Consider the following 12,316-nt stretch of genomic DNA (forward strand, 5'->3'; position numbering starts at 1 on the left):
CTAAATAAATAATAAATAAATACATATTTTTTTGTTTTTATTTTGAACAGTAGGTTCATTTGTAAAACTACATACCCCAAACAGCAGGTGTGATTATGTGCTATACACAATTTTGCTGGGATAATTTTCAAAGCAGACCTATGCATATAAGTCCACTTTCAAAACTGATGTAACGCATGCAGATATTTTCTGGTTAACTTATGTATGATGTTAAAAAGTTGCCCCCTCCCAGTCCCCCCCAACCCCAAATTGGGCTAATTTTAGGTGGAAAAGCCCAGCTGCTCAAAATGATAGTCCTAAATCTAGCCAGTCAAATTTTGTCTGGCTAAATGTAAAGAAATTTTCAGTAAAAAAACAAACAAAAAAACTAACTGATTAGGGTCAGTTGAAATTCATCTAAGTACAACCAATTAAAGTAAACTCATTAGCTCAGCCACTCAGTGGCTTTTTGAAACAATGCATCTTAGTTATTTGAAGAAGCAAAAAACAAGTAAAGTGTAAAGCTAGATTTATAGCCAATATTACTATTATAAAGAACCTGGAAATGGTCAGCATAAAAACTAGATTTAAGTGGTGCCTCATTAGTCTGCAACATACCTCCCATGATTCTCCAAGGAATATTAAAAATGAAGAGCACAATAGGATGACTCCTTAACCTATAATTCCTATTTATTAATAGGGAGAGATAAGTTCCTTCAGGTTCATTCAGTACCTTGTTAGGTGTTCTCCTGTCCAAAGTGAACTAAGGCTGTAGTTACTAAAATGCAGGCCTCCCTACTCTCTGTTCTCAGGAGAAGCTCTCGCCAGCTGCTGCAATTTATCACTGGGTTTGGTAGCTACAAGATTCACATTATGTTATCAGCTAAATTAAACATTAAGAAAAAAAAAAACAAATACCTATACTGAAAGATCCTAGAAGGGAAAGGAAGTCTTGTAGGGAGTTCTAGGGAAACGACAAAGAACAATCCCATTTTAATGCATTTTCCTTAGATTTAATGAGAATGTTAGAGGGAAAATAGATAATTGTATGTCAGACAAATGGTTTCTGCTTCTAGTCAGGGAAAATGACAAATAAGGAAAGCACAGTTTAGCCTCTCTTTGAGAAAACCAAATAAAGTTGTGATTGTGGAGGTAGTGTGGAGGCGAAGGGCGGTTAAAATCACAATATTTTACCCAGCCAGGCACACTCATGCAGACTAAGTGTAACCAAACGGCGGAGATATTATAATCATACTACACCAGAAGCCTCAATAGGCATTTGTTTCAAATGCCAGTACATTCCTTGATTGTTATATGATCTATGCAAATAAATGTGATTTCACACCACGGTTTTCAAATGATAATGCTGCTCTTCCCCCTGCTTCCTTCTGAGAAGTAGCCCAGATTTTAGCTCTGCCAGGGTTCCAGTTCTAACCAGTTGTTATACGTTGTCTTCAACTAGAAAATGGTTTGCCTGTCTCTCCTCCCCACCATTTCTTTTTCCATATCAGCTAAAGAATGAGACCGGAGGCAGTGTGCATCCCTCAAACGCTAGGCACTGATTTGTCTTTGCATAAGATCAGCAGTGACCATCGGGATTGCGAACCACATTTATTTTAATTTTATATAACAGTATTTAGCTTCAGGGACAGAATCTTTCTCTCTTTTCCTCATATATTCATCCATGGGTGGGGGGCAGAGTGATAAATGCCAGGTCACCCATTAGTAAATCTTTCAGTGCAAACTTCCCAGAGTTTACGGCATCTGCTTCAGGTTTGCAAAGAAAAAAAGGCTCCCTCCCTCACCGCCAAGAAAAAATGATTGAAAACAACATTAGATAATAGAAGGGAGTATGACTATCTTGTGGAAGGAAAGGCGTGTCACTCTGTTGACTTGGTAGATCATAACTGCAAGAGGAACCGAAGGCATATTCCTTCCTCCACCTCCTGCCGCGCCAGAAACGTCCCCTCCTTGGAGCTTCTCCCACCGTGAATGGCAATATCGTTTTGAGCAGTACAGAGAGATTTTAATATCTCATAAGGCCAGAAAGCAAAGGCATCTGAAACAATCTGTAAGTTTGCAGCGGGCAGAGATGCTGATTTATGGACTCTGCCCTCCCCGCCTCACAAAAGTCAGAGAAACCAGTTTTGCAATCTCCACTGGAGAATTACTCGGTCTCTTACCCCCACAAATAATTACCACTGCTTTCTCATCTTCTTTCCCAATCGAATGGAGCCATTTCTTAAACAAATGCACACAGTTCGAGTACAAATGGTAGCAGTGGAAAAGAAACGTGCAGCATAAGGAAAGATCAAGCAGCAGGCAAAATAATTGCATTGGTTTGCTGGAAAGTAGGTATTTTATGTATGTACCCTACTGCACTTGTTCTCGGTGCTATGTAAAATGTACACGTGGGTGAAGGTACAACAACGTGGGGATAGACTTTTGAGAACAAGGTAAATTCATTGTTTGCTAGATGGGAAGAAAGCCTATGCCTCTATATTGTGCGCTCATACTATCTGAAAAGATCTTTAAAATTTCAATTGACAATGAAAAAAAACCCAAGTAGATCTTCTGTTTTCCTTCACCATTGAGCACACCAGGAGGGTAGAGGGGAAGGTACTGGGGCGACAGGGCAGCTGTACATTTCGGCATGACTTTTTCAAACTAATGGAAGGCTCAGCTTCCCCTACCAAGTGTAAATCCTGGACATTTATTAAAGACGTTGGCAGTGACTACATCTTTTCTCCAGCTGCTGGGCGCTCACCGTGGCACAGGCACGTTTGGCGAGGACTGCACCTGCCTACAGCACCTCGAGCAATGAAACCTGCCAAGCTGCTGATCTAAAGCAAGGGGAGGCACAGCCCTGCGAGCTGGAATAACTTAGCCCCCCTCCCCCCCCCCCTTAACTCCTGGTAAATCCTGGTAAAGAAGACATTTTTGCCAGAGTGGCATAATGAATAGCTTGCCAAATATTGGCTTCCACCAAGAAGAGGCAGTCATGGGTTCAGAGATCTCTCTTAAGGCTATAAACTTCAGAATTGTTCACTTGTCTCTCCAAAGCAAACGCGCTTCCATCTATCTACTCAACAGGTAGCCTGAAAACTCTCAGTGAGCCAGGATCATATTACTTTACAGGAAGATTAAAATACTCTGCTTCATTTTTGTAGGATGCTGCCTCCACGCGACTCCTACTCACCAAGCAGCTTGCGTGTCATCCATTAACCACCGGCTCCCTTTTTTTTTTTTTTTTCTCCAGTATACACATATTTTAGGTTGCTCTTGAGTTGTATAGATAACATACACATGACCTCCCAGTACATGCGCACCTTTTCATGCAATTTATTTCTCCAGGAGAACGCATTTCACCAGATATGAGTGCTCTTGTGGGCAGGATTTCTATGGGAGTACAAATGCAAAGTGCATCAGTTAAGGGAAGAGTACAGGGAGCTGTAGAAATGATCTAACATTTCATTTAGGGTCTCCACCTAAGAGCAGGAAACATGTTTTGTCCTTTTGTTGTTGTGGGAGGAAGGGGATGGGGAGGGCAATGTGGAAAAAAAAACCAACACGAATAAGTACGGACCGTCTTTCTGAGGCACAGGGGACCTTAAAGGAAAAAAAAAAAAAAAAAAAGCCTGCTGTGATTGGGATGTAGATTAACATTCTAGGCATGTTACCTATAATCAGATACAGTGTCAAGATAACGGACGATGAGGTAACCCCGAACCCCACCGAACATGGATTATCGTTTCCACGGAATGCAAATAGACTGCTTTCTATGGGGAGGTGGGAGAACAGCTGCAAGCCCTACAATGAAGTGTTTCATCACGACGGAGGAGATTGCGCTTTGGAATGGCATTCCTTGTAAGGACCAAGAAGCTACAGCTTGGATTCATTCAACCCCTGTATACATATGCAATAGCTGACGCCTGAAAAGAACCTTTTGCTCAATAAAGGGAAATCGATAACATCTACAAGACATTATGCGAGTGGATGAGCTGGAGGGGGCAGATTTGTCAAAAAAAAAAAAAAACCCTGATCAGTTGTAGCATCCGAAATATCCATTCTAATCTGTACAAGAAAGGGACGCGATAACACACACACAGAGAAAACTGCCTGGTACAGCTTTGCGTACACTGTATAAAATGTCTTATAATTTATATTCACTAGTCACGCTTCGTTTTGAGAAATTGTATGCATGCTTGATAACTGGGCTTCAAATTAAATGTTTGCATTTGTTGCTGGTTATGCAAGGTATACCGGCACTGTCCCAATCTGACAATCATCTTACTCCCAAGAATACACTTTCTTCTTTCCATCACATCATTCATTTGGAAAGATGTCAGTCATTGCACTGAGCTGCATCGATTGGTTTTGAACATTAATAGAGTCCAGTATCTTTTGGCCTCTTCACGACTGAAAAGAGAGATGCATGCATGTCTGTTTTATGTGAATATGGATGTGTGTAAGTGTCTACATCTGCGACTTCCCCCGTCAGTCGTTGAAGGAAAGCCCCTTATGAATTTTAGAACAGTAAAGCTCTGTAACTTTCCTTATGGAATGGGCTAAAACTCAACAAACAAGCATGAATATATGGAAATCTCAGCCTGTAAGAATTAGCCTTTCGCTTGACTTAAAAACAAAAACAAAAAAAAAAAATAAACAAAAACAAAAAAACAAAATCCAATCTCCTTAAAACTCAGACAAGGAAACCCTGCTTGAATATATACACTAGTTAGAGCCTATATGAACCAACTCACGTATTCGTTTGAGCATACTGCAAGAATATTTATTGAGCTCAAGCTCAATCACTGCATTGAACGCCAAGCCTGGCAAGCAAATGCATTTGCAATCTCGGAGCAGCTCTGAATCAACTCTTTTAAACCACACACAAAAAAATACCTATGTACGTATCTAACATGTATGCACGGATGGCACAGTCATTCGCAACCCTACCGCGGGCTGAGCACCCGTAATAGCAGCACCTTGGCTCAGAGCAGGAAAGGCACCCCGACGTGTGGAAAACCTACCTTTCACACATGTCACCGTCATTAAAAGGACCAGGTTCCACAAGGCAAATCCACTTTTAATCCCCATGCTCGGCACGCAGCTGAAGTCCACCCGGCCACATTGAGCACACCCGCGGTGGCAGACGCCTGGCGCGGGAGACTGCCTCTTTGCCCGGATTTCCCCCTTGCAGATCGCCTTCATGTTATTCTGGAGCGCCTCCGGTAACTAATCCCCCGGTCCTCGGCCAGGCGCAGTCGAGCTGCTGCTGCCGCTGCTGCTGCTGCTGCTGTAGCTGGTGCTCGGTCACAGCACAGAGTGAATGGTGTTTCTGGGATACCACAGCAACCTTGACGAGGACTCAACCCATCTCTCTCTCCAACGGGGGCACAAAGTCTCAGCTAACTCGATTTCATTTCCCCCTTCTTTGCTCTCTTCCTTCCCACACCCCGACCAAATCTACCTCCGTTTTTTTTTTTTTTTTTGGCTTGCCCCCGGAGAAGAAAAGGGAGCACGTTCGAAGCACGGAACACCGGCGCGAACAGTCACAAAATGATATTATTTAGCAGAGCGGTTGCGATTTTTTTTTCCCTCCTCCCAGGAAGATCAGTTCTGCCTGGGAAAAGGCTAAAATAAATAAATAACGAAATAGAAGAAAATATATGAGATTTTCACTGCCGCCCGAAGGAAAATATAGGAACTGATACAAGAGAACCATTTTGCTCTCAATGAAATAAAAAGTCCGTGTATGTATGTATGCAGAAGACTGATATCTTGGCTGTACATGGACTTGCACTCAGAATTAATACACTTTGTCTTAATGTGGTGCATTGGTAGTTTTAACCTGCCATTTCCAGTACTTCGTATCTCTTAGTTCTGAATCCACGAGCAGACAGATACAAGGCTGCACAGACTAGCTCATCGCAACTTCCAAGTATTCGCTTACGCGAAATGTGCAACAAAATGTTACAACACATAATTGTAACGATCATCAGCGCTCCCGGCTCCGAAGAGTTAACGACAAAGCAGGAAAGAGCACTTGTGCCATCTACAGGCTGCCATTCGATGATCTGTTAATTACCGCAATTCCTGCCGGGGCGCCCAGTTTTGACACGAGTACACGGAGATGTACGTGCTTATTTTTGCACCATTACTGTACAGAGATGGGAAACAGAAAGCGAGAGAGAGATAAAGTGAGAGGGAGAAGCAGCATCCCAGACTCCTACTCCCAAGACCTGCGAGCTAGGACTGGAGGGAGGGGGAGGGGGGGACGGACGGGACTCTTTCTTTCTGCGGATCAAAATAATTTAAACCACAAAAAGAGCAAGAACTCCCCCCCCCCCCCCCCCACACACACACACACACAAAAAAAGAAATCCCAGCAGGAAGTAAAAGAGAAAGACCGCATTCCTTTCGGGGCGGTCCCGCTCGATGCTTGTTGAGCTCGCCAGAACGTTTAATATGAAGGATGAACCTTGCCTACGCTTTGCATTCGGAGTGCAAAACGTCGCTGTTCTGCGGGTGTTTTCAGTTCTTCAGAGGCGCGATGAGTGTTAAAACTGATGGGGGGGGGGGGGGGGGGGGGGGGGGCGTTTGGAAGGAGGATCATTAGAGCTTGGCTGGTGAAACTGCCCATAGTGACTGTTGCATCCCCCCTCCTATCCCAACCTCTTTCCCCCCTTCCCCGGAACCTGGAGGTAGGAGAGCAAATGAGAGGAAACACTGTCCGGGCGCAAAGCAGGCTGCTGAGAGGCGAATGCCGGAGCAGCTCTAGTGGCAAATGCCGCTGGCTGCCCATCTACTGTATCATCCTATCTCTAATCTTTCTATCACTATGCAGCAAGCTCACCCATGTTGACGATGTTTACAGACACATTCTAGTTTGATTATCTGATTTTTATTTTCCTCACAGGGCTGTAACTGGACTGCGTCAGGCTGGGATCATCAATGGGGACTTGATGCAGAAGACCTAATGGAAGAGAGACGTCAGCTTTGACTGCTCAGGGGCCACCCTGGGTAAGACTCAAACAGGTCTCTCCAGCGCAAATGACAGTGTCAGTTCGACAGATCCCAGGATAAAAGAGCTGACGTCAGTTTAAGGCTGGGCGTGCTGCTCCTTCTCATCAGGAACGGCGCGATTAGCCTGCTCTTTTTTTTTTTTTTTTTTGGGTTCATATTTTTTAAAATTGTTTTCAGTGAAGTGTCTTGTTGAATAAGCCTGCCCCCTCCTCTGTAATGCTTATGACAAACCCTAAAAAAAAATATGTTGTAAGACTACAGGTACTAAATTGTAAAATTTGAAGTGCGAATCTGTATACTTTTGAACAGTTTATTTTTGCATGAAGAATACAATTTTTGGTCTGGTTTCAACACAGGTATAAATAAAATGCATTGCAGATAAGTATAATCGGCTAATTCCAGGTTCTGAGACAATAGTTTTGGAAACCTTGTAATAACAATATAAGTGAATGGGGAGCTACTTATAGGTAGGGATTGCTCTTTTCATGCTTGGTAGATACAGGTTTTTTTTTCTTGTTGGCACGGCAAAAGCCTATTGATCTTCCCGGTTACAGGTCAAGGATGAAAGTGGCTTGGCAAAGAGCATGAAGTCAATCACTATGATTAAACACTCTCAGGAGTTCTTAAAGGGTGTCCAGATTACAGCTCCATGCTAATGGAGCATCATAAACCTTGACAGTGGCTCTCTATCTCGTTAGAAATGTAAATGTTAATATTTGTGATGGATGCTTAATCAAACCACGAGTGTCCAAATGTCTAATGCCTTTTCTCTTTTGTATCCACATCATCATTTGCGTTGGCGAAAGTGAAAAGGGAGAAATAAACCATACATGTTAAAATATTTTAAACCTGTTATTTTCTCCATTTTTAGCACAGGTGCCTAATAAGAAATTGGTCTTGTAAGATTATTATGTGTTTTACTACTTGTCCATCTATTTGTCTGTTCCACTTATAAGCATATGCACCTTTCCTCTGTAACTTTTGCGCTATTCATACAATTTCTTTCAGATATCTGACACAGATAGTAGGACACTAATTCACCACTCAACTCAAGCAACTCACAATTTTTATACACTCCTGACACTCCCACATTTAGAAGTACGAGTTGTTTGTTTTCTGTCCTTAGTTTCCTATAGTTCAACTTGGTTCAGTTTCAAGGTAATCCCAGGCAGGTAAATCAGAGCACACTGTAATGTCATCAAGCATTTGTAAAGCTGCCCTGCTCTTGGTTCCTCATCCAATAGTCTGCAATACAGCAACATGCCACACAAGTTAGCTCAAAAAAAGCAAGGGACAAATTGAAATTGCAAGGAGGTCAAGGCATAAGGTAAATATCATGGAGAATTTTCAAAACTGCCCTGCCGTTAACTGTTGTTGAATATTTTGAACTGTCCTGCCAATGGTTAGAGTCATAGCCATATGCAAATTTCTATGCCAGACATCATGACAGGGCACATAGCTTCTTGTTTTATTTATCACCTTGTTATTTTTTTTCTGGAAGACAAAAAAATAACATTATATAAATAAGCTACACTAGGTAAGAAAAGGGACTGATCTATTTCTCATGACTTACATCATATAGCCTTATCTTCTGGTTAATTTAACTTCTGTGAAACATTTCAAAATCTAGGCACCTTATGCACCAGTAGATTATCCCCCGTGTGTATGCAGGAAAATCTATTGTACAATTAGTTCATATACTGCAATGTTCATTTGGATATGCCAGCTTAATTAATGATTTATATGTATCTGATCACTATCAGTTACAACTTTTCTAAAAGTACAATGTTTTAGAAATAATTGACAGCCCTTTAAATAGAAATGAAAGCCCATTTCTCTAGGTCTTTAATCTAGAAAAGCATTAAATGGTAATTAAAAGACCAGAGATGATTATTGATATTATAAATGTGAACTCTATCTTTGCTACTACAAATCCATTTGTTTTATGAGTGTTGATTTTTCAATGCAGACAATTTTTTTAATAGAAAGTTTCTGAGGTGCAGCTTTACTTTAATCCATGCTACAATTACTGTTGTAAAAATATAGAAACATAGATATTAGTAGGGATGTGCAGTGGCAACATTTTTGTTTTGGATCATTAATTATTTTTTTTAAGTTGCCTCTGTCTGGTTTATTGCAAATGGAAAAAAATACATTTATTCATTTTTTTGTTCATTCAAGGCAATGAGGAAAGCACAATTGGCCACCAAGATTGGGATTTTCTTATCAATTCTAAATACTTTTTTAGAAAGAAATTAGCAAAGGGGGACAGAAGTTCAAACAACTAGACTGCAGCAAATTGCACCAAAAGTGGCATGAATGGCCTAAGGCACTGTAAAGGGGAAAAGGGGTACCAGCTGTGGCAAGAGTTCTCCAAGACGTTGTGAAAGGAGCAAAGAAGCAGCAAGAGTGGAAAGTAGAGATGTGCTTCGGGTAAAAATTTTGTGTTCGGCTTCATTTCAGGGGCCCCCCACAGGAATTTCGATTTTCCCGCGATTTGGGTTTTTTTTTTTCGGGGGCCCCGATTTTCAGGTTAGTGCGCGCTAACTCAGAAATGAATTTTTTCCGAAATTTTGGAAAAAATTCAATCATTTTTGGTTTTCCCGAACCATTTCAAGTTAGGCATTTTCGTTGACATTGCCTAATTCTGGAAAAATGATTGCACATCCCTAGTGGAAAGAACACCTCAGGTCTTCAAAAGAAGGCATCAACACTAATGGCATGAACCCTCAAAAGCAGCATGAAAGGCAAAGTGGCACCAAAATGGGAATGAAGATCCTAAGGCACCAAGAAGGGGGAATGAGGCAGAAAATGTAGCAGGAAATATGCCAGCATATCAATAATGGAACAAAGCTGCACAAAAGAGTGGCACCAACAGATCGAGGCACCATGAGAGGTGCAAAGCAGCTCATCACAGTGGCAAGAACACCCCAAGTTATAGAGTCTGGGGTATGACAGCAAGGCAGAGTGACAGCAAGACCTCATGGTGCAAAGTCTGTGTATGGTAGTAATGCTGAATGGAAGAAATACTCCTATGATGTAAAATAAGGGGTACAGCAGCAAGGCAGAGCATCATGGGAGATGCTTTTCTTCCTCTTGAAACACTTATAACTTCTCAGATTTAGTACCAAAGAACAGTACCATTTTCATTTTAGTGACATAAGCTTTTATTACATTGCCTACTTGAAAATGATCTTGCTGCTGGATGGAATTTGGGGTTTCTTGTGAAATATGCTTTCTTATTTAAAATAGCATTACCATAAGAACATGGTAATGCCCTTTCATCCTTGTGGCTTTCCTGGTAATTTGTGAGGTTTGCTGTAATAAGAAAGTTTTTCACAGTTTTGGTAGCTGAACACAGTCTCTTCCCTTTGTTTATTTTCTCTTCCCATTGAAACAATTTGCACATTCGGAACCTATGAAAGGTCTCTCCCGTATATTTTTTCTTTTATGCTTGCATGAATTTTTTTCAGGCTTAGGGTATATATATATATATATATATATATATATATATATCTTCAGTATTAGATATCAGTATTAGATATCAGTATTAGATATCTTCAGTATTAGATATCTGCTGAGAATTTGCAACTGCATTTCCTGCTGGAATTCTTTGAACTTTTGCAGATACATGTATTCCTGTTCCCTTTCTTTTTTCTGCATCTTGTATTTCGGGGAAATTTCTTCCCTTCTAGATTCTTACAAAGCCCCCAGTGATGTGTCCCTGTATTGCTGTTTCTGAGATCATCTTTTTATGAAGATTAGATAGTAAAATGGGATAAACAGAGGGGATCCCTAATGGCTAAAGAATGGAGATGAAGGAAAGCTATAATCTAAGTTATTTGGGGTAACCTTCACAGAACAAAAGTTACTACTTTTTATTTAATTTGTTAAATTATTATATCACTTTTATGTATTTTATTAATGCAGTATTGTTATTTTGTACATATATGTGAAATTAGATTATGCATTTATTGATGTAAACCACTATGTACTGCCTATGGAACATGTGGATTATACATTTTATTAATAAATGAATAAATCAATAAATAAATACTACTATAAGGAACAAAAAATATCTGTCTATATGATGAAAATATTAGGGGCTCCATGTTTGCACATGCGCAATACAATGACATCACCCAAAGCATTATGAAAGGCTGTAGGCAGCAAGGGAGGACCACCAACATTTGGAAAGCAGAGCCAACCAATGTAACAGCAGTGCCAGCAACAGAAAATCTGATGGAGCTTCCTGGACCTCACCAGTGACAGTGGAGCAGGCAGCACAAGGGCTGGTGGAGGATTCCCAGGCTCAACCAGCACAAGGAAATAAAATGAAAAAGAACAATAAATTGAAGCACCAGCAGAAGAATATCTGGTGGGCTCCACCAGTGAAATAAAAGTAGTGACACAGGTAGCAGAAAAGCTGATGTGGTTTCCTGGGCCCCTCTAGTGCAGGAGAGAAAGAGAAGTCAAAGCAGGCAGCAGGTGGGCTGCTGGGGGTTCCTAAGCCCCAACTGTACATAAATGGAGAGGACTAGGAGGGGTAAGATAGTGAGAGAGAGTAGGGCCAGAGTACAAAGAGGAGGATGAAGAGGGAGATTAGTGGAAGAGTAATGAGGAAGAGGATAAGACTGGGGAGGGAGGAGTTAGGAGCACTAGGAGAGTGAGCGGTTTAGTGGGTGTTGGAGAGTGGACCCTTGAACCGAGGGGGAGTTGGCGCTGCCTGTGAGGGGAAGCACCCACAGGCCCCCACCATCAGTAGGCAAGGATGGATGGGAAGCAGAGGCCAGCTGGGGTTTCACCAATACCAGCCCACGTTCCCCGCAGGTTGAGCCCTTGGGTGCCAGGGCCAGCTGGACTTAGGTGGGCCTCTGCAAGGATGATCCCATTGGGAGATGGCCAGGAGGGAAGGGGTGAAGACAGACAGTGATATTTGTGGTTGAGCCCAGGCAAAAGGTATGGGGCATGCCGCAATACTCAAGGTTGGGCCAGGCACAAGGTTAGAGGCAGGTGGCAATGTTTGAGGTCAGGTCAAGGCAGAAGGTCAGAGGCAGGAGGCAATACTCATGGTCAGGTCCAAGCAGAAGGTCAGAGGCAGGCAGCAATACTCATGGTCAGCTTCAAGCAGAAGGTCAAAAACCAAGGGTCCATCCAAGGGCAGGAGCAGCAGGGAAGCAGGGAGGCAGGGCCATAGGAAGGCTGGAACACAGAAAAGCTGGAATGCAGAAAGGCTGGAACACAGGCACTCTGGAACATAATTCAAAGAGAGCAGTGGGACCTCTTGCCACGGCAAGTTCTGACTGTT

The 12,316-nt window shown here is 42.0% G+C and overlaps 1 protein-coding gene across 1 annotated transcript in view; it reads right to left on the bottom strand.

Annotated features, from left to right (window-relative positions):
* The window catches only part of CSMD3 (CUB and Sushi multiple domains 3), a 3,551,396-nt gene extending 3,546,203 nt beyond the window's left edge, over positions 1-5,193 (bottom strand). The window contains 1 exon segment of the mRNA XM_029591914.1: positions 5,013-5,193. Coding sequence (XP_029447774.1) covers positions 5,013-5,193 — 181 coding nt within the window.
* Positions 5,194-12,316: the final 7,123 nt, after the last annotated feature.

The sequence above is a fragment of the Rhinatrema bivittatum genome, chromosome 2, assembly GCF_901001135.1.
Source record: "Rhinatrema bivittatum chromosome 2, aRhiBiv1.1, whole genome shotgun sequence".
NCBI classification, from domain to species: Eukaryota; Metazoa; Chordata; class Amphibia; order Gymnophiona; family Rhinatrematidae; genus Rhinatrema; species Rhinatrema bivittatum.